The sequence below is a fragment of the Eucyclogobius newberryi genome, unplaced genomic scaffold (genome assembly GCF_026437365.1).
Source record: "Eucyclogobius newberryi isolate DKJ021-1_F unplaced genomic scaffold, fEucNew1.0.hap1 SCAF_15, whole genome shotgun sequence".
In the NCBI taxonomy this organism is placed as follows: Eukaryota; Metazoa; Chordata; class Actinopteri; order Gobiiformes; family Gobiidae; genus Eucyclogobius; species Eucyclogobius newberryi.
In genome coordinates, this window is record NW_027315779.1 from 5164306 (window position 1) to 5187254 (window position 22949).

Consider the following 22949-nt stretch of genomic DNA (forward strand, 5'->3'; position numbering starts at 1 on the left):
ATTGCAGATACTCGTTTTGGTCATTTGTAATACAGCATTATGAAACCTGTCAAACCACAATTTTACAAAGTTAATTTTGTGACATTCGACAAATTACAAATAATAATAATAATAAATCACATTCAGACTTTGTTTGAAAATGAACACATTTGACAAAGTGGGACATTTGTTCGGGTTCAGTTGTGTGTTGGTTTTTATTGATTTATGTCTCTTTCTCTGGTTGTGTTTTGCTTGATTTTTCATGTTTGTACATATTTTTGTTCTTTAAAAATGAAAACAAAATCTTAATAAACAAAAGAAGAAGTTAATTTTGCGATCAAATTAACGCACTCAGGTCCTCACTCACTGGAAGGTTTACTTTACATTTGTTTTTAATTTAGCCGTACATTTTTTCTTCTCTGACAGATAATTCGGGTTGAAATAAAACAAAATAACGTTCAAAATGACTTAAAATGACCCCAAGACCTGATTTTTGTTGTCATTTTAATTAACAAATGAATAAATCCTCAATTATAAGCGAATTTGCCCAACAATTGCTGAATTAAACTGTACCTTTTACCGCTTTTCTACCTTTTCACCGCGATCCAACTGATCCATTGTTACCGCAACATCCTTAACAATAGTAACAAAAATATATCTCAACATGGTCCACGAATAGTGCAACTTCAAGCCTTTTATGACTGTATCTACGGCTACGTTTGAAATGAAATAACAGTAAAGTATAACAATATTAAGGGTTTGGTACAGGCAGAACACATAAACAGGAAGTACAGTCTAAATCTTATTACAACCGTCGTCTACAAAAGGTGCTCGTGGTCCGTGAGTTTAGGTCATTATTGTAAACTACTGTCAAGTGTCAAGAAGTCAATGGACCGGAGTCAAAACCATCACAAATGGACGTTTTAAAGGGACTACGTGGAGTGAATGCCAGTTTTTGTAAGTTACGACGTGACGATAATGAAACGTTTGCAGTCGTTCCTCTTTGTCGTGCGAATGTCGAGCACTTTCAAGGGCTGCGATGGTAAACCGGGATAATCGTGACTGAACGGCCATTAAAATAATCCCCGTCTCTTTTATTAATCGTTATGCGGACTATTCAGACTGTAAAACACACGCCGAAATACATTATATGATAAAGAAAGAGGTAATATTAAATAAAAATGGGAAAACATAATAAATAAATTGTGATTTTTATCGCTGATACACTCACTATGTTCTTTCTAGAAGCCCCCGGTCAGATATTTTCACGTTTACTTGTTCAAAAAGGTATTTGAATAATCGTTTGCTTTCCCAATCGCAACTTCACTTTATAACTCAATTCAAACTGACATTTCGGAACAATTCTTACATTCGTGGAAGAAAATAACTGTGGAAAGATGAATCCTTCTTTCTCTGAACAACCAAACTCATAAGCAAAAACGTAGGTCGCTTTGATAAACAGAATTGACGATACGGCAACAACAAATTCAAATCACAATGTAGATTTTTTCACAGTTCATGTACAAATTGTATCTGTGTTTGTGAAGAGATGGCTCAACTGTAATCGTTTAAATCCACCTGTCACTCACATCAGATTTATTGTCTCGTCGCTCAGCTCTAATACATTTGCCTCGACTTAAAGTATCTCAACTTTAGCAACTTCTTATTGCTTCAACCCAATGTTTCCCTGAGGAAGTATTAACAAACTACATTGTGCCGGGAAGTGTTTAAGCAGTAACAAAACGACACATAGTCCCTTTAAAAATCATACAAACAAGTTTTCAACATTAACAGGAACGAAAAAAGAAAAAAAATCAAAAAAGTCTTCTATCAACATTTTGACTTCAGGACGTGGCGTTTGAGCGTTTTTGACTCACAGACCGGAGCAGGACGCACGCTGCGCCCGGTCTCGGTCCAAAAGTCCCAAACCTGCTCGAGTCTCTCTGTGTCCTCTGCGTGGCGCTCTATGTCCCGCCGTTGTAGGAGTAATCCGCCTTGTTGTGCATGACCAGTTTATTGTTCACAAAGTAGAAACTGTCGGACTGCGTCTCGTACGGGTGCAGCACCATCTCTCGGACTGCGGCACAAAGACAAACGGACATCCACAGTTTAACAGGGGTTTATTTTGTATTTATTTATTTATTTATTTAAGGACATAGCATTGGACGAACCAGATGCAATGTTTTAAGTGTTATAGCAGAATATGCTAATTTTCATCACCTGTCCATTAAGCCAATTTAGAGTTGCCAATTTGACCTAACACATGCATGTCTTTGTAACGCTCGTCCCCCGTCCTGAGTCTCTCGTCCCCCGCCCTGAGTCTCTCGTCCCCCGCCCTGAGTCTCTCGCCCCCCGCCCTGAGTCTCTCGTCCCCCGCCCTGGGTCTCTCGCCCCCCGTCCTGAGTCTCTCGCCCCCCCGCCCTGAGTCTCTCGCCCCCCGCCCTGAGACTCTCGTCCCCCCGCCCTGAGTCCTGAGTCGCCCTGAGTCTCTCGCCCCCCGCCCTGAGTCTCTCGTCCCCCGCCCTGAGTCTACCGTCCCCCGCCCTGAGTCTCTCGCCCCCCCGCCCCGAGTCTCTCGCCCCCGCCCTGAGTCTCTCGCCCCCCTGCCCTGAGTCTCTCGCCCCCCCGCCCTGAGTCTCTCGTCCCCCGCCCTGAGTCCTGAGTCGCCCTGAGTCTCTCGTCCCCCGCCCTGAGTCTCTCGTCCCCCGCCCCGAGTCTCTCGTCCCTCGTTCTGCAGCTCGAGCTCACATGGATCTCCAGCGTCCATCTCACATCAGTGAATAATCTTATTTGCACTGCTTTGTGGGTTTCTCACTAATAAAGTATAGTTACTTCAAAATAATATTACTCAAGTAAAAGTACACAGTAGTGTCTGGGCGCAACATCTGCTGCTTTATGAGGACACAACATTAAATAAAGTAAATGTCAAAGTAATGTAATATTGTCACCGTAAAGCTTTTGTCACTGGTAGATTTACTCACAGTGGAAGAGGAACTAAAACTGTTACTCAAGTAAGAGAACTGACACTTTAAAAAGTGACTCAGTAAATATAACTGAGTAACTGTAATCGAGTAAATGTAACTGAGTAAATGTAACTGGGTAAATGTAACTTCCCACCCACCTCAGAGTATTACTAGTCAGTGGAATGTAAAACACATAAAAACACAAAATGAAAGAGTTCAAGCACAATGTCCTCGTCTCGTTTGTGTTCAGTTTCCTCTTTAACCTCTCACTTCCTCCATTTCACTCACACTGACTGAGAAGAGACGAACAACCAGGAGGATTTACAACCAAGGACTGGAGAAGTTCATTTGTGTCCCAGGAACTACCCATGGGAACTACACACTCGAGCTCTGATCAGAAGACCAGCGCCATCTGCTGCTCGGTTGAGTGAAGTCACCAGCTTTTACTGTCAAACAAAACCACAGCTACACTGCAATAGAATAATTACTCATAAGTCTATTACAAATTTGCTTTCAATGAGTTCAGCAAAAATAATATTGGAATCAGTTAAAATGATAAACTACTTCAGAATTCAAGTCTTTTTTAACCAGCGCTAGATATTCAGTCTTTGCAGAGTATTTTCTGTATTGTAAGGGATTATATTTCTTTTATTTATTTATTTCTCACCTTGTGACCATAGATTAGACTAGGATTTTGGTTAGGTTTGGGAACATGGTAGGTTAAAGTTAGGGAAACAGTTTGGGTTAGTCGACATTGTTGGCAGTGAAACGAATTAATAAAAAACTGGCTAAAACAAAAGAGGAATAAAAAGGAATAGTTTGGGTTCATTTCAAGGCAATAAAAGTGTTAAACCGCTCTAAATTGCACATTTTTCATCCGTTACCATAAAAACCAGCAGGGTCTATAGCCGTCGAATGGTTTTGGAGACTCTGGCTTGATAAAAAAGCAACAGTGTGACTTACTGGTGTCCTCTGACAATGGAGGGAACTCGTAGATGTGTTCGCACGTGTTCTTGCTGTTGGGCATGCAAAAGCCAAACTCAAAATCAAAGCTCTTCAGCAGCTTCTCCCTGAAATAATGCCTCTCGATCATCCGGAAGTTTTCAATGGGCAGATCTCCGACGGTGAACTCAACTCTGCAAAACGGAAAACAAAATGAGGAATAAACGGTGAAATATATGATCATTATTTGTATTATTGACTGGTTAATCCATGACTCACGTGGCGCCGACTTGTCTCAGTCGCAGGAACGCTGGAGTGAACTGGTATCGGACAAACCTCCCTGCGTTCGGGTCGATTTCCCTCTTTTCTCCGGCTTTGTCTGAAAGTGATATAAAGTAAATGGGTAAAAATGCAAAAAACACCACTAAAATCCACCTTTTTCATTACAAAAATGGGGCATTAATGTCAGAAGGAGGCCTTATGTGTTATTGCAAAATTGTATATACTTTTTGTGACAATGCTTTCAGTAATATTGAAACAAAAATGTGCACGCTTCAATTTACAAGTCAGAAAAAAAGCTTAACTTTGACAAAACCAGACCTGACATTTTATTTACTTAAAGGTGGAATGGACGATTTTTTTCAGCAAATTTTTTTATCATATTTCCTCGTGGCGTGGATAAATCATTAGTCCTGCCACGTATCAATCATAAAATGCACCTATCGCTCACCTGCAGCCGCGTGCAGTTCGTCCTCACGTTTCCGCGTGCCTAAGCGCATGGATCTATCATAATATAGTTCCCTCAGTGTACGGGGCAAAATGAAGACGGAGAAAGACAGTTCGAGCTGACGCAGAAGTGGACAGAAATCTACGGGAGACGAGAGATGCGATGTGATCCGTTGCGCTAATAAACAAACGCACGTGTGTGTTGTATCAGTCCGCACGGGGGAGTGCGCATGCGCACTTCCGCCTACGTTCTCAAATCGCTGAAAAATCGTCCATTGCGCCTTTAAAAACACACAAAAATATGAAAAAGAAAACACCGGAACATTTCTGTCAGACAAGAACCTTTGCATTATTGCGATATATGCAGGTTGTTGCAATCAGACAATATTGCGAATTTGCGATATATCGATATTTTGCCATGTATTGCGCTGCCGTATTCTCCCGTTATATTTCACCGCTTTAACTCTCGACGCAGACAAACGAGCGAAATTACAGGGCAGATCTGCGGAGAGGCGACAAAGAAAGACCGACTGAATAAACGCAAGAGGGACCCGTTTAACCCCATACTGCGGGACGTCCCGGGACGAAGCTAGGACATCTTCGGAGACGAACGGAAAGGTGGACGTCTGAGGAGGCGGTCGTGACGTGTGCGTGGCTGACCTGTCGATGGAGGTTTGGTGATCTCGAACAGCACCGTGCCGGTCTCCATGTCCCGGATCTTGAACCTGGTGAAGTCGATATTGAAGACGTTTTCATCCGGACTGCACAGGTAATCTGAGACAAGAGGGACACATTTTAGAGCGTTAGTGACAGAGAAGAGACGGCAGAATACATGATAATACAACAAAATAGATTAATTCATACTATATCGACTTTAATATGATAGAAAGAATATTTTTCAGGCATAAAATGATTGCGTATGCATTTTCCTTGCAGTATTAGACCTATATAATAACATCGGGACTGTCGTTTTGTTCAATAATTAACATATAATGACAAGAGAGCTACTAGAATTAACGGCTTTTGTGTTAAATTGAGCCATTTATTCTTTTCTACAAACCTGCTTCAGGTTATTACGTCAGCTGTGTTAAATAGTTTCAACAACATATTTTTCTGTAGAAATATATTGTACTTAAATATGTTTATTGTGACAGGCGTAAAGTGGTAAAGGGTATTTTTTATATTAATCAAATCAAATCAATTTATTTTTGTAAGGCCCAAATACAACAGCTGCCTCTGAGGGCCACATATTAATCCAAACACTATCTCAGTATCCAGATGCAACTGCAGATTACTTTTTTTTTCAAACAAAAAACTGAACCAGATGAGCAAAGAAGTCTAACTCTTGATTGAAATGTTCTACAAATACTTATATATATTAAAACACAACAAAAAATAATCACAAAATGTACTCTTGTTGTGCCATTTTGATTTAATCACAGCTCTGTCTTGGTAATAAACCCTTTTCCCCAGTCCTCAGTATCTAGAAAGAAATAACTGAGGATTTCAATAAAAGTTGAATAAATAATTATTGGCAGCTCTATATGGCATAAGATGAGCTAGTCTCCTAGTACGACTGCATGATGGCTGTGAAATGCTGCAATATTTAGAGTTTTATGTTTTAATGTGCCTTATAATTTCAGATATATATTAAAACAAAATGGGGAAAAAACCTTGACAGAGACAAAATCGAGATTAAATCAAGACTTGTTTGATTGTTTCATTTTAAAAACAATAAATGCGCAATATTTTAACATACTTTTTGACACAATAATTTCATCTACATCGAGTTAACAGTCTAATTAGACAAATTTACAAAGTACCCATTCGAAACTGCCTAAAGTGCTTGATTTTTTTTTATAAAAGGCAACGTAACAATACTTAGACACGGCAGATAATAAAGCGACTAGAAACGATTGAGGTTATTATCCGTACGCGGAGCACAGCGGTGGCAGTGGTTGAAGAGGAGGGTTATTTCTGGTCTCTAATCCCTGCTGCCATCTCCAGCCTGTGTCAGCGCTCATTACTGTCCCGCCGGAGCCCACACTCAGGGAGGGCTGACAAACACACATGCACCAGCAATATCAATACACGCTGACATTTTCTGTGACCAGGATGTTTGAGGTCGCCGCTTTGCACGTTTGAAATGCTCGCGATTCATGAGAGCAATCAAAAAACAACTCTTAAATAAAACTGGTGCTGTTGATACACTAAAGCAGTTCATAGTAACACGTTGCTCACACCCAAACTCTGTTCATTAGAGCTGTCGGGCATTAGACGATTAGCCAGTCGATGTGTTCAGTGTGCTACTTTTTATCAGTTGGCTAATTGTTTTATTGAGATTATAAAGGATTAATATGGACTTCAATGGGATAGAGTGAGTTTATTCAACCTTTTATGTTCCCATATAATAGTACTTTTCTTGTCTTGTCCACATTGGGTCACATATACAATAGAGTCATAGAAATAGTTTGATTATTTTTTGGCAATGCCACGCCCTTTTTCAGTTGACTACTTGATGCACAGGGAAAGTCTTGGACCGAGACATTTACAAAGTCGACTACAGCACCAGTGTATCGACCAGGTTAAGCCAGTTTATTACAGAAATAAATAAACTGAAATGACTAAATCAGTAGAAAAATAAAAGAAAGTTACATGAATATTTTTTTAGCACTTCACATCAAAATATTCATACATCTGTGTGAGTGCAAACCCTGTATTGCCCAAGGACAATATATGCAGAGCAGTGTAGGAGGGCGTGGGGATCAAACTGACAACCTTCAGGTCAGAAGGTCACTAAACTACAATTTAAACGGGACAAATAACAAGTGAGACGACACTGCAGGTGAAAAGAAAAGTGTAGTTTACTTAAATAAATGTGAGTAACAGTTTTTCAACATGTAGTATTTTAGTACGGGTTATGTGGTTTAAATGGATTTCTTATGTAGTATTTGGGTAAAATAGACAATTATAGCAAGACTATTTACTCGTTAAATCTTGAATAAATCAGACTTCAAAATAGATACCAAAAAATCCTTCTGTACGATCTTGTTAAGTCCAATATTGGTACATTTGGTGCATGTAATGTTCTACTTCTTTATGATCTTTATGTCCATGCGTGAAAAAAACAACATTGCATATTTATATAAACTTTTAATAAACATTTTATCTATGTCCCACAGTGTCTCGCCTTTAAGAACGAATATAGAATCTCACAATTAAACCAATAAAAAGACTCCAGAAACAGTGATACTCGACCACAGCAGAGAACCACTGGCTGACTGTAAATAAAGTTAATATTTATTGTAGATTATACCTCATACTTTCATTTTACACGACGCACACAATCCTCCCCTTTCGTCCAGAATAGACACGGACACAGACTGCGGTAAGTAGTTTTGTTGCAGAAATACACACACGAGATGTTGGGTTGGCTGATGACGAAGTGCGGCGTGTTTACCAAAGCGCCAGGGCCAAAACCAGCGACGCTGCGACAAAAACAACTTACGTTCTTAATTGCATCACGTAACATGTTATACCACTACAACCACAACATGACAACACAGGAAACTAAAGAGATAAAGTGAGATTATCAGCTTCTGTTTATTGTAATGGTGTAAAAAGTGCTCAAATAACGTCTTTCAAAAGTACTTCTATAATTTAGTTTGTACAAATGTGTTGTGTTTTTCTTCTGCAGATTAGTCTCAATTAATTGGATTAAGTTTAGGTGAGAGGGCGATCACAGGTCACAGGTATTGCGTAGTATTCGTAGATCACCCGGAGGAACACGTGGTGGTTAAGTAACATGGGCTTAGCAACAAAAGGCAAATGGGCGGTAAAATTTCTGTTCAAAATTTCAAAAAGCAAGAAAAGCAACAACTTTTATGCATTATATTTATCTTTCGTAAACATCAAGAAGCTTCACATTGCTCTATTCATTCACACTCATGTTCACGTTGTACAAGAGCAAGGAAAAAGTGGGAGATAATATGTAGAAAAACTGATAACGATAACTGTTTTGTGCAAAATGTGAATGCAGAGTACATCAGCTGTAAAGAAAACAATTAGAAATGACTGCTAAAAGAGCTGAAAATTAATTGAACGCTCTTTTCTTGTTAATTTTTTGATCCCTTCACGTTTTCTGTGATACTCGCCCCTCAACTCAAGACATCTACAGGTACAGCTTTAGTTAATTCCTGTTGCATTGTTATAGTAAGTATAGTATAGTAAGTGTAATATATGGCAAGAGAAAGCTATCACAACAAATGATAGTATTGAAACTACTTTATGCAACTGATACAATAACTTTGAAGCAGGACAATCCCAGTGAAGCCTTCTAAATGTACAATATCATTAAAAACCTGAGCTGCAACAAATAAATGGCAGAATTTTAACGCTAAGTTAGTGTCTAAAACGAATATAGTGACTAACTATATTACTGCACTTCCCTCATCTCCGTGAATCCACCGCTCGCCTCCATCAGGTTCAGAACGCAGGCCGACATGTTAAACCTGTGTTTGAGCTTCCCTCCACTGGCTCCCTGTGCGTTTCAGAATGTATCTTAAGATTTGACTGATTCGTTTTAAAGCTCGTTTAGGTCGAGCACCGAGTTGGTCTTGTCGGTCCGGGCTCCTCAGCTTTGGAATGACCTGCCTGTGGAAATAAGGCTGGCATCATCTGTAACGTCTTTTAAATCACTTATTCAAACTCACTTTTATCAAATGAACTCCTTTAAATCCAGTTGTATTTATTGACTGCTTTCTTCCTGCAGTGTGATGGTTTGAATGTTCTCTGACTTCCTCACTGCATCTCTTTGTCTCTTCTATGTAATAATAATAATAATAATAACTTTTATTTATATAGCGCTTTTCAGTGACCCAAAGACGCTGAACATAATAAAAAAGGGGGGGGGGGGGGGGTATTTACAGACAGGGGGGACAACACGTACAATACACATTAATATACAGATAAAATGAACAAGACAGAATGTATTTTATATTGTTCCTATAAACGTTGTAAACCTGGTCTATAAATATACTTCATCGACCTTCGACAACAAAAATAACAAACTAATAAAAATGTCCCACATGAGCAAGAAAAAAAGTACAGACGATCAAGGTGAACCTATCGACAGCCAATAGAGACTATATTTTTCAAAAAAGTTTAAAAGAATAAGCTGTTTGCAAACATACTCAAGCCCAGAAAATATATGAACTTCTCTGTCATCAAACGAAGGCTCCTGTGCCTTCTGTGCCTCTTCCTTTTGCCTGTGCTCATGAATCTCAGAGGATTACTTTGCTTTGCTCACGGCTTGTTCATGTTTATGCATTTATGCCACAATCTCGCCACACAAAGCGTCCTAAAGTGAAGGGCGACAGTCAGCATCACACTGCCCGGTCAGTTTATCTCAGTGTTGAGTTGTGCTATGTTTGACAAAGATTTAGAAGGACAACAACATCCCTTTGCAGGAAAAGAGGTGAGGTGAATTTATACTTAATCAACAAAAGCTTGGTCTGACAGAAATACTGAAAGCTGCTGATGTTGTGCTTGTGCTAATACTTAATGATGCCCCAAGAGGACAACTGAGTGAGAGACATAAGAGAGAGGTGTATCACTGTGGCATGCGGGCAGGGCAAAAAATTTAAATTACAGTGTGTCACAACTATACTTAAATTAGTCAAAAATATATCCAAATGAGCCTGTTTTTCCCTCACTTCTGCTGCTGAAGCTTGGCTGGAAGTCACAGTGTCTTTTAGTGGCCTCTACAGGCCGCTGAGCAGTACTGCAGGAAGCTTGTCTCTTCTTCCCCGCCACTTTTCATTTGTGTTCAGTGTGTTCAGAGGCCCGTTCATGCTCCGCTCTCTAACATGAGCTTTTAAAACCGGAGAGTATCTTAATTCAGCAGTTGTAACAGGTATGGGAATTTAGCTCAGTAAGATCGGTGTTTGCCCTTCCTGTGGGAACTCACCCTTGCGTGCTCGTTTTTTTTCACTTTTGTGCGCGAATGTTATCCACTAAATATTGATAACACCCCAAGTCTGCTTGTCCATCCATCACTGCACACTACTGGAGTATTAAGCAGTGTAATGAAGGGGATTCTGTTAGTTTAGATAATGTTACAATTTGACCAGATTAAGCGCAAATGACCACTTTCACGTATCAATAGTACTCCTATTTTTTTGTTTGTGGGTGACAGGGAAAACGTTGGATGTGAAGCAGAACAAGCACCTCGTAATAACGAGATAATTTTCAAAATTATTAGATTCCTTTTTTTTGTAATTTGAGATTTTTTCTTTTTTTTCCGTCATCTCCCTGCTGCACCGCTCTCTCTCTCACCTGGAAAAGCCTGGCAGCTCTGTGAGGATCCTGTTCTTTGATCTCTCCAGCGCCTTCAACACCATCAGCTCCTGAGGGACAAGCTGGAGACGGCTGGTGTGGAGTATGACCTGGCAGAGTGGATCCTGGACTACCTCACAGACCGACCCCAGTTTGTGAGACTGTGTGTCTGACATTCGGACCTGCAGTGTGGGGGCGCCCCAGGGCACTGTCCTCGCGCCCTTTCTCTTCACCCTCTACACTGCAGACCTCAGTCTAACCCTAACCCACTGCAGGCTCCCCACACTGCAGGTCCCCCACACTGCAGGTCCGAGTGTCAGACACACAGTCCCGGGCTCTCACAAACTGGGGTCAGTCTGTGAGGTAGTCCAGGATCCACTCTGCCAGGTCATACTCCACACCAGCCGTCTCCAGCTTGTCCCTCAGGAGCAGCGGCTGGATGGTGTTGAAGGCACTGGAAAGATCGAAGAACAGAATCCTCACAGAGCTGCCAGGCTTTTCCAGGTGAGAGAAAGAGCGGTGCAGCAGGGAGATAAATATATATATATTTTTTTAAATCTCATAATTTCGAAAATTATCTCGTTATTATGAGATAATTATCTCGAAATAACTAGATAATTGTCTCGAGATACGAGATAATTTTTTTTTCTTCTGAATACAACAAACTTCCGTATCGGGGAACAAAATTCACAAACATGATTTGGTGCAACATAAAACAACTTCGACTAATGGTAAAAATAAAATGGAAAATATGAATTAACATAAAAAAAAGGAATACTGTATCAGAAATAAATGTAACAGACAGAAATATTTTGGAAGTTAAGACCGAGATTGATAGGAAATTGATATGTTAAAAGATATGAAAGAAAAATTAAGAAATCACACGTTTCCTGAATAGTTTTAGAATGGTCTTGGTCTATAACTGAACTAGACAAGACCACATTTTATCATCAGTAATTTCAGTTTAAAGTTTAAAATTATATTGTCTTAAAATGTGTTTCTTTCATTGTGGTATCAAAATCAGTATCAAGTACCGAGCCTTTTCTTTATAATAGCATTGAAATGAAGATCAAATCAAATCAATTTATTTTTGTAAGGCCCAAAATCACAACAACAGTCGCCTCTGAGGGCCGAATATTTATTACTACATTCCTTTATTGTTAAATTCGAGTCATAAACGATCTTCCTAATTATGAAACACAATGTCAAACACAATGAGGCAGAAACAGAAACTCGGTGCTGCTGACGAGGCTGGCTATTTGACCGTCGGCGTTGGTCAGACCTGGCAGTGACTTACGGCGACTCTAGGGACAGATTTTTTTGCTCTGGTTGTAAAGTGTCATCACAAATTAAGTCCAACATTTGGGATCGGCGTCGTCCAGAGAGGAGCGGCTCCGTGTAAAGCTTAATTAATCTCGACAGACGCTCAGCTCCGCGGACACGTGCCGCCGAAAATACTGTGGCAACTGAATCAGAGGGATTTGAGTCGGACGTAAAACGGGACGAATGGGTCGGCCCTCAACAGAAACGCTTCACAAAGACTGGCACGACAAAATGGTCAGATTCCTACAATTATTCAGTGTTAGAGATGGCATTATATAGCCTGTGTTTATACAATTATTAAATTATCATACAGTATCAAACTTTTCCTGTGTATTAAGATTGAATTTGAATGTTTCGTATCATTCTATCTCTAATGGACAATTTATAGAGACATTTTAATTATTTAATCATCTTTTCAATTCAGTCAATATCCACATTTGGACAGAATCAATCAAGAAGATTTAAACCTAAACATCCCAAATGATTTACTTTACTTTAGTTTGTGGTACATTACTATAAATTCACATGACATTATATTTATAAAGCTTTTAGTGAGCGGCGCTGGTATGTTCTGAGCTGCTATAGAGTGTATCGAGTGTGTATATTTGGGTCACGGCACACTTTTCTGGGAAAAAGTATTTCGCTGCTCACCACTTAATAAAATAACACCAGATCACCCCTTTGAAAAAAGTGGTATTAAATGCAGCAGATATTGTCCCTGCCACTGTGTCTGGCTCTTTAAATTTGGCAATGGCGAGGAGTTATTACAAAGAAGACATTAAACAAAGCAACGCTGACCACTAAAACTCTGTAAATTAAACATTTATTAAGGCATATACATCTGAGCTTTCAAGGGCCATAATATCTAAACTATTACAGTAAATGCATGAATAATATGGATGGTAATTTTACTAAATATATTGAAAATAAGTGGGAAAGAGAAGGTGATCTTGCTTTGACAGATGAAGAATGGGAACATGGCGCTCAATGGAGCGCCACGTCACATTTCTGTTGGAAAATGTATTATATTTTTTTTATAACAACATGTAAAAGTGCCCATTATTGTCCTTTTGTTCATAAATATTGGACTGAGATTAACAAAGCACAGCAGACTGCTTTTGGCATCGCACTTGAGTTCAGGACAATGTATTTGGGCTGCCATGGACACAAGCCAATACGTACTTTGTATAAGAAAGCATACATTTGATAAGGCTGCCCCAAATTAACTGTATGTTTGCTGTGACCCTACCAACATGTTTCAAGTGGGTAGGTAGGTAGGTCATTTTTATCTATTTATTATTTTTAACTTTGAAGGCATAAAAAATTCCAAATTCGTATATAAAATCCACCCATATTTAATGATAATTTGCCTATGAAATTGAGTTAATATTATCATTTATCAGGAGAGATACTACCGTAAATGTACAAGAATAGCGATCAATCTCATATTTTTTGGTGGCTGCCTACAAGTCCGAAGGTTCATGCGTTGGTTACATTTCTCTATGGTCGCGACATTTTCCGTTTTTAAAATATTTCTAGCGAGTTCCAGTGACACAAAATTATTCAACGCGGCGCTTTTTTGAAAAACGGTCGGTGAGTGGGCGAAATATAAGAGAAAAAAATATTTGGCATCACTTTTTTTTTCCAGTCGGCAATTTTTTTACCAAGTCGGTCGGGTTCCGGCAAACTGGGAAGCCTAAGACTTTGGACAAAATGGGCCCTCTATGTGTAAGACTATGTAAAATGTTTGTGTGTTCTCTTTCTGTGTCTTGTAATGTTTAAAAACTGAAATGAAACCTCTGTGCTTTCTTTTTTGGTAAAAAGTTGCTCTTATCTGGACACTCAATTAAATCAATTAAATCTATGAAACTGTAAAGTCAAATAATAACTTTATATTAGTTTGTTTAGTAAATCCAACACATAATAGAGAAGAGTAGATATCAACAATACAAAATGCCAAAGAAAACTCTCCCTTTAGACCATAAACCAGACCTAAAAATGGCGTGTAAATGCATGCTGTCATTAGCGGGAGTCAAGGGGGAGTAGGAAGTGTGTGGGCGCGCGCAGGACAAGACGCTTGGTGTTGCCGTGGTGACGGTGTGGCTGGCACGTTGCCTTGGTGATGGCGTGGATGTTGTTGTGACGATGTGCACATGTTCCTCTGCCTCCGGTGGCGACGAGGCGTGACCATATCAGGATTCACCGTGGGAGACTGAAATCATTCACATTTTCGCAAACAGAACCCAGAAACAAAAGGGAATGAAACAAAAGCGGTCGACACCAACGAGCAGAGGTGGACGGCATTAGACAGACGACAGAGGAAGGGAGATAGTCAAAAAAAGCCTTGCATATTCCAAATCATCACAATTACGATCATTTTAAATACTGTTGTTTAAGTGGTAAATAATACGTCATTGACCACAAAAAACAATGTCAACTAAACTTAACAAGCGATTTCTCACCAAATTATCAACATTTAAAGTAAGAAACAATATAAATTAATATTGTTTAGTGAATCTTAACCTATTGGAAGACAATAATTACTAAAAAATATATGAGATCAAATGTTAGCACCTTCTCACTAAAGGTGTTTGTTCAAAAACGTTTTTAATTTTGTGGCTAAAATTTGAGTACCGTAGTATTTTTCATGCACACGTAGTTTTACTTAAGTAGAATTAGATGTGAGAGATGATATAAAAGTATAATAAATCAGTTGTTGTTTTGGAGAAAGAAATTAGAATATATCGAATATTTTTTTATAATTACTTTAAATTTACTGCAAAAAGAGCTGATTAAAAATAATTTGAACCGAAATGTAACTTTCCAAACAATGTTATGGTCCATTCATGATTTATGTCATGTACAAGTACATTTTAGCACATTCCTGATGCTTTGTTAAAATATCGTCTGAATATTGCTCACCGTAATAATTTTTAGTACTTTTAATTTTGTAATTTTTGTAGAAATTTTCAGTACTCTTTTTCCACCCCGGAATATTAGTGGTGGTTCTGAAAAATATAAACTTCCTGTTTTTATTGATATTAAAGTGGACAATCATAACAATTAGATTTAATAAGGAAGTAGATTGAATTAAGGAAGTAGAGCTGCATTTTTGTTACCGTAAATAACGTTGTGCATTTCTTACATTGATTTACTAAAATGTAATTCAAAAGCCCTGTTTAATTCTCCGTTTGTCCCACTCTCATTGCATTGTGCTAATGAAAGACGGTTGTTTAAGTGCTGCTCTCTGCTTTAAATAGTCGAGTGCCCGGCTGCACCTGTTAGCTAACGGCTGGATGCACGTTTGTGTTCAAAAGCTTCCTAGAAATACAAGTACGTAAGAGAGTGTAGGGATTAATTTGGGGAGCATGAAAAGAGTTTTTGTAATGTGACGTGAGACTTTATACTTGTTTGGGATGTTACAATATCAAATTTTAGTGTTGCGATTATTGTGAGAAAAAACATTGCAATTGAACGATTATTTACGATGATCGAAATTGTGACCAAACAACAGTGGAATCTTTAATTTTCTTTCATGCTCGTGGTCTGACATGTGTTACTGTTTTTACACAATTTAACTTTCTGAAACACAAAATTAAGTTGGACAAAAACAGCCAGTTATCTAAAATTGGGTATTTTTTTGGACGCTAAATTGAACTGAAAAGACTTCTAAAATCATCACAATTATAGTGTTTTGAGTGTTACTGCTGAACAGCCTCTTGTGTAATAATTCATGTTGAAGATGAATTAGTCTAAATGTATGTCAGGCCTGTTGTTGCCATTGTTCCGTGTCTTCTCTCTAGACCCACAGGTGGTCATAGGCTCCACTGGTACTGGTATAATTTATGCTGCTGTCAGTTCTTAAAATCTCAATATTTGCATCGGTCCATATTACACATCTGGTACATATAGTTTTAGATCTGCCAAATGCACTGCAATAGCCCACTTCCATCTCATGAGTCGAGTGCATCAAAGTGACACACATTTCTTCCATTGTCAACACCTCGCTCTTCCCTTTTCACTAAAACAGTAAAGGATTGTGACTTATAGGTATAAAAAAACAAAATAAACCTCATCTTGGTCAAGTGCTGGTTCACTACAACACAACCACAACATCGAGTGGACGATATAGTGGCTCGGTAAAGGGAAAACTCAAGAAATTAACCTGGAAAAAATGTGTTTCTTGTGTGATATAACGTGATGACATTAATTGTAGGCCACACACTTTTTACTTTTAAAGGGCGAAACATGGCCTTTTGGAGTTGGTACACACTTGCCCTGGTTTAGTCCTGGTTTGAGTCTAGTTTAGTCCTGATGTAGGCTTCGTTTGGCCCTGTTCTAGTCCTGGTTTTACCCTGGTTTAGTCACGGTTTAATTACATGTTTAGTTCATATTTTACTGTGGCGTGTGCAAGTATGGACACACATTTTTCAGCCCCAGCACCACCTTTTCAGGAGAGTCATCATTTTGTCACTTTTTCAGGCCTTTTCATTTCAACCACTGCCAGTGTCTAGGCCCCGGGGGAAAAGTCCTGTCTCATGTCCGACTCAGGGGCCCGGGGGCCAGAAGCAATGCCGTTATCTCCCTAACGCATTCATTCATCTCCTTCTGAGTCCTTCAGGTGCGCTCACTTTTCCGACAGCTCTGTCTGCGTAGATTTTAATGCTTTGCCCGAAATGTCCCACAGTACGGCATTTACAGAGACGGTCCAAGTTACGGGTCAAATCTGTGGAGAAGTGAATAAACACCAGATAGATGATATCGTTTATTGTCCGACTGTGGAAAGCGACGACATCTCCAAAGAGACAAGAAGCTGGTGGCAGACCGACCAACCGCTGGAAAAGTTACACAGAGCACCTTTAATGAAACATGTTTGATTTGTTTCAGAAAGTGGTCATTGTCAATAAGCCAACTTATCCTAACACAGGCTTTTACAACGTTTCACAGCATATTTTGTTCTCCCATAGATGAGCCACTATCTCAGCTCGGTTTAATCCACATGACGTGCATTTACTCTCTTATTAACGGGGCCTGCACACATAGATGCGGGGACACCGAAATGACGTTTAGTATGAGTCATCCGTGCAGACTGGAGCGCCTCTGTCTCCACAAACAGCACTCCAACAACAACAACAACAACAACAACAACAACAACAACAACAACAAAAGCGCCGTTTACAAGTGCACTTACTGCCCGTGATCTTCTGCAAACCCAGCACGTCCTCCGGTGTGATCCCGGTGCTCGTGAGCAGCTCCTCCTCTGTGGTCACAGGGACCCCCATCACGTCCACCGAGCCTTTCTTCACTCTCATCCCGCCCGCTGCCGCCGCTGCCGCCGCTGCCGCCGCTGCTGCTGCTGCTTTCTCCTTGGGGCTGCCGCTCTTGGTGCCGTTCTTGCCGCCTGTCTCCGCGTCCGTGCCCGTGGATGGATGATGAGTCCCGCCACCGGCTGCTGTCTTCGCGCCCGCTGCGTCCTGGCTGTTGCCTCTGCTGGTACAAGAATAGCTCATTCTCCGCTCCTCCTCCTCCCGTGCCCCCCCTTCTTCCAGCCCAAGACACTGGTCGCGTCGCCCACACACGGACCTATTATCCGCAGCTTAATTATAATCTGCTTTATTTGGGCTGCGGTCTCTGTCTGACGCTCCTTGTGCGCGGAAGACGAGACGCGCTCGGACCGTTTTCTCCAGAGCGCGCAAACACAGCACTGCGCCTGCTCTCTAAAGAGACCAAGAGAAGAAGAGGTCCGAAATAATGGAGCACGCAAATGAAACAGAGGCACCAAATGAAACAGAGGCACCAAATGAAACAGAGGCACCAGATGGTCGTCGCTGTCAAGGAGCAGGGGGGGTGGGATCAACGCGATCAACGCGCGCTTCTGCGCCGCGCAAACGCGTTATTAACCGCCACTCGACACAGACACACCAGACAATGTGTTGTGTTGATGCTAAACAATGTGTCTGATTGCATCGGTTTGTAACAAAGGGTCATTCAGACCGAACCTGTCTGTGTAATCCAGTCTATAAACTAAACACGTGAGATATAGACAGCACATTCCCTTAGAAACAACAACCAAACAGGGGAAAAAACACAGGAACAACAAGAAAACAGATATGAACAGAATGATTATGGGGCCAAAGGTATAGAACTATTGACCAGAAAGTCCCTCACATTCTGCCACCTCACATGAAGGTCTGTCAAAACGTGTTGAGACTGGATGGTCAGACAGATATAACTGTGCAATCAAATGGAGATTGAATCATTTCTAATTGATGATTATCTTGGTGTTTAAGGTCTACAGTCAACCCTCTGCTTGTTTTTCCTGTAAAATGACCCTGACTAAACGTGTGTATAGTATGGATAGGAAACACTGATGAAACAATGATGAAACACATTAATCAATACAGGAACAAATGTATTTCTTTTTTACCATAGCCTCCGGCCCTTAGGCCTGTGTGGCTGAACTCTGATGTTGATCTGGCCAATTCAACAAATGTCTATCTTGAATGACATTAGGCTGTAACATGTGTCCACCTGTGTCCTCAATTCATAAATGGATGAATACTGAGCTCATTTACATGGTGACTTTCAGACTCTGTTGTGAATTGGAATCAGGTGTAACTTTTCAGTCACCCATTGCCAGGGTTTGTTGGAATTAATTTAATATTAAATGGTTTTATGCATTCTTTAGATTTCTGTAGTTAGTTTAAACATTGGCAAAAACTTATGACAAAATAAAGAATTGCCTTTGCACTTAATCAAATATGATAATCCATAGGGAGAGGTTAAGTTAAATAATGTCTCTGTCTGCAGTGATTAAAGAGCCAATTACCTCAAAAGGTCATTAAATGGGAGATAACTCACCAAGACAGACCGAGGCAGAGCAATGTGGAGAGGGCGCCCCCTAGAGGCACTGTACAGTAACTGCAAACGATCTGTTTAAAATATGATTTACCACTGTAACAAAAAAGGCAATTTGTACAATATCAGATGTAAACCAGGAAACGGGAATAATATCACAATAGATGTAGGCAGTAGTAATGGACAAGTTCACTTTTTCTGGTCAAACTCTTGGACGGGCAATTGGGCAACATGAGGATCTGAGAGAAAGAGTGGGGTCTGGTCATGTCAGCACCAAAATAGGACTATGGAATTGAACAATTGGCCTGCGTGATATTTCCATTCAACGGACACGAGCTCAAATTACTACTGAAGATGTTCATTCTGGTTCTGCTATAGAGATGTTAGAATATAGATTGGAATCACACACATTAAAAACTTTACAGAGATGTTATGTTCAGCATGGCATTAAACCTGGACTAGATCAGGACTAAACAAGGACAAAGAACAGGAGTGAACGCCCAAATAAGGACTGAAATTGGTCAAATTTAGGCCAAAATAATTAAAAGAAATTAGTGTGAACGCATAGTTAGAAATACAGGGTCAGTCACAATACTTTGCGTGAATGCTAACACCAGAAGTTGGCATCTTAACATTTTTGTTTGCTTACTTAATAACTAGGAATTCAGTGAGGTGTGGCGACCCAATCCCAAACTCAAGGCAGATCACTCTTTCATCATGTCATGGCTGGGCAAGTGAAACACTAAAACCACTGGGAAGCTGTTCAATTTGAAGTTTGATTGGTGTATCTCTGAAGCTGACTGTACGCACTCATTTAGTGTATTTAGTGACGTGCTTTGGTCCATAGGCTGTACCTCTCTCAAGCCTCTTTACTTCTGCCTGCTGAGTTTGCTGGTCCCTTTGTCAGGTCTGAGCTGCTGCTATCAGCAAAAACACACACACAGACATTTGTACCATTGTGAGGACATTCATTCACATACTGCATTCCCCTTACGCCTCTTAGCAGCATCACTGCATTAAAGTTTTAAACCCTCGACCCCGAACGAACCTGGGCCAATCCAAAACGACAGGAACAGCAATGACGAATGGGGTTTAATTGAGATATTATATAGTCAGAAATCGATGCAATATTTATGTCTGTCTATGTTGTTAATTGACATCTTGATGAAGAGTAGCAATAGCTTCATGTGTTGAAACATGTGTCTGTTATAGTGGTTCTGTGTATTTTTGTGTCTTTGTAACTCTATGGGGTCCGACGTACACTTTAAACAATGTAATGGTTGCTTTGGTAATGTGCTGACCTCAGTGAGCCGCTTATATGTTTATTGTTCAGTTCAGAATGAAAGGATGAGGCCACGGCAATGCCCCTAAATGCTCTTTATATCTGATTAAATACACTAGAATTAGATTACATGGATCATTTTAAAGTGGACTGATTTACCCATTTAAAGGGAGTTAGTGTGCACTGTAGTGTGAAGCTGTCAGTCACAGCTGTGGTGTAAGAAGGTCTCATCTGAGACGAGGACAAGCGCGCAGACAAAGCATTTTGCCTCTTCACCCTTTTTATTAAAATGGCATAGCTGAGTTTTTAATTATAATCAATCATAGTTACAGTCTGTTTATTCCTCTGTACCTCACACGAGCCATAACTGCAGCTCATGCTCTTTGTTTGGAGTTGAATCTCAGTGTTAACCCCTCGGAGCAAAAACAATGGAGGCCAAAACAAACTGCTGACACGAGTCCAGGCTGTGGACTGGGCGTGGCTGTCCCAGGCCTGAGGCCAAAGGGGGTATATATACCCCCATAATCCGCCCATACACAGACCATTCAGTGGGACCCTGCGACACTCCACTCACCATTTTAGGTAGGTCACAAAGTTAGACAAACATCACAGTGAATGCCACATTTCTTTCAGAGGGGCTGCTGTAAGAATAGCTTTTTAGCAAATTATCTGGACAAATTTAGTGGCTAAAGCAAACATAAGAAATACCATTATCATTATTTATTGTGTTGAAGTTTGTTATACATGACTTCAACTTCAAGTATTATTGTGTTACTGGTTTGATGTTTTCCACAGGTTACTACTGATAAACAGGACAAAATGGCTCACACAAACACCATGCCCATGGGTCCCTGGAAGGTGAGCTGAGAGACTAATAAACATATGAAGTTGTTTGGATAGTTTGTGGATAAATGGTCCCTGTCGCTTTCAGATCACCGTGTATGATCAGAGGCACTTCCAGGGCAGGCGCATGGAGTTCACTGCCTGCTGCCAGAACATCATGGAGTGTGGGATGGAGAACGTTCGCTCCCTGAAGGTCGAGTGTGGCGCGTACGTGTCTCTAAGTCTACTATCTTTAAATAAGCAGATCAGACATGTTTCAGAGCCTCTAATGTCTTGTGTCTGTCTGCAGCTGGGTGGGCTATGAGCACTCCAGTTTCCATGGGCAGCAGTTCATCCTGGAGAAGGGAGATTATCCCTGCTTTGAGTCCTACATGGGCAGCAACTCCTACCGTATCGAGAGGATGATTTCCTTCAGGCCCATCTGCTGCGCTGTGAGTGACAGCTCCTCTTGCTCACTAATATTTGACATAAGGTTAACATTTTCTACATTCACTTTTAAATGTGTTGTTACTCCAGAACCACAAGGACTCCCGTATGACCGTCTATGAGATGGAGAACATGACAGGACGTCAGTTTGAGCTGTGTGACGACTACCCGTCTCTGCAGGCCATGGGCTGGATGCACAACGAGATCCGCTCCATGCACATCCAGTGTGGCGCGTAAGTACTGTTTCAACAACTGATGATTTTACATGTGGTTTTCTAAAATGTGCAGCAACGACAAAAGATGACCTCTCATTCAGCCTTGTTGATGCTGGATTTGAGCATGTATTGTCATGCTTTTAGTTTTATTTTAACATTTCCATGTCATTCTTCCACAGCTTCGTGTGCTACCAGTTCCCCGGTTACCGTGGATACCAGTACATCATGGAGTGCGACTGTCACGGAGGCGAGTACAAGTGTTACCGCGAGTACGGAAGCCACGCCCAGACCCCCCAGGTCCAGTCCATCAGGAGGATCCAGCACTAAGAGGGGAGCAGCCCATCACCTCTCCCCGGCCCTCCTCACCTCGCTCCTCCTTCTCCCGAAACATCCCGGCTCCACGGATCCGGCTAGTCCTGGCTGCCCGGTCCTGAGCTGGACTTCAGGTGCTCACTGATGTCAGTCGTTCACAGCACTTTGGCTTTGAGTTTTTAGAGAAACATCTTTTAAAAGGCAAACTGTAAGAAAGACAGAAAAGAGGACATTTTTGAGATTCAGACGACAGAGACCTCAGAGCGGAGACTCCATCTGCTCCAGCGACGGCAACAAAAATCATTGTCTTTTACATCAATCATTGAGTTTGGTGTTACTGTGATCTCCATGACTGCCTTTGTATAACGCGATGAATAAAGAGTATGAGCAAACATCAAGGTTTACAAATGAAAGTTGTGCATTTTAAATACAAATGACTCTTTTCATTCTTTCCTTATTTGTTATGAAAGTTGATACAGAGGAACATAAAATAAATATATATTTATATATGCAATCGGAAGAATGTCTGTGGCCCAATGCCCCTTTAGCCCTAGTATAAACCTAGAACACTTTGGTTATAGATTTATATGGTATTTGGTTTGAAGTGAAACATTTTAAACCAGGGGATAAAACATTAAAACAAATATAGCTAAAGCTCTCAATATTTCAGTAAAACAAATCATTCTGGAATAAATCTAGATTGTATTGTACTCCAAACCCACACATATAACAAATAAGCCTAAA

General features: G+C 40.4%; 2 protein-coding genes across 2 annotated transcripts; one reads left to right on the forward strand and one right to left on the reverse strand.

Moving 5' to 3' along the window:
• Positions 1 to 1940: 1940 nt before the first annotated feature.
• LOC140360539 (protein unc-119 homolog A-like) lies at positions 1941 to 17897 on the reverse strand. The gene is made up of 5 exons (XM_072445782.1): positions 17461 to 17897; positions 5271 to 5384; positions 4164 to 4263; positions 3906 to 4078; positions 1941 to 2056 (listed from the first exon to the last, which is right to left on the reverse strand). Exons 1-5 carry the CDS (start codon positions 17777 to 17779, stop codon positions 1944 to 1946), a joined length of 819 nt encoding a protein of 272 aa, XP_072301883.1. The 5' UTR covers positions 17780 to 17897; the 3' UTR covers positions 1941 to 1943.
• A 2989-nt stretch (positions 17898 to 20886) lies between these two features.
• On the forward strand, positions 20887 to 22603 carry cryba1b (crystallin, beta A1b). The gene is made up of 6 exons (XM_072445785.1): positions 20887 to 20991; positions 21205 to 21267; positions 21341 to 21459; positions 21542 to 21683; positions 21769 to 21911; positions 22073 to 22603. Exons 2-6 carry the CDS (start codon positions 21229 to 21231, stop codon positions 22218 to 22220), a joined length of 591 nt encoding a protein of 196 aa, XP_072301886.1. The 5' UTR covers positions 20887 to 20991; positions 21205 to 21228; the 3' UTR covers positions 22221 to 22603.
• The last annotated feature ends 346 nt before the right edge of the window (positions 22604 to 22949 follow it).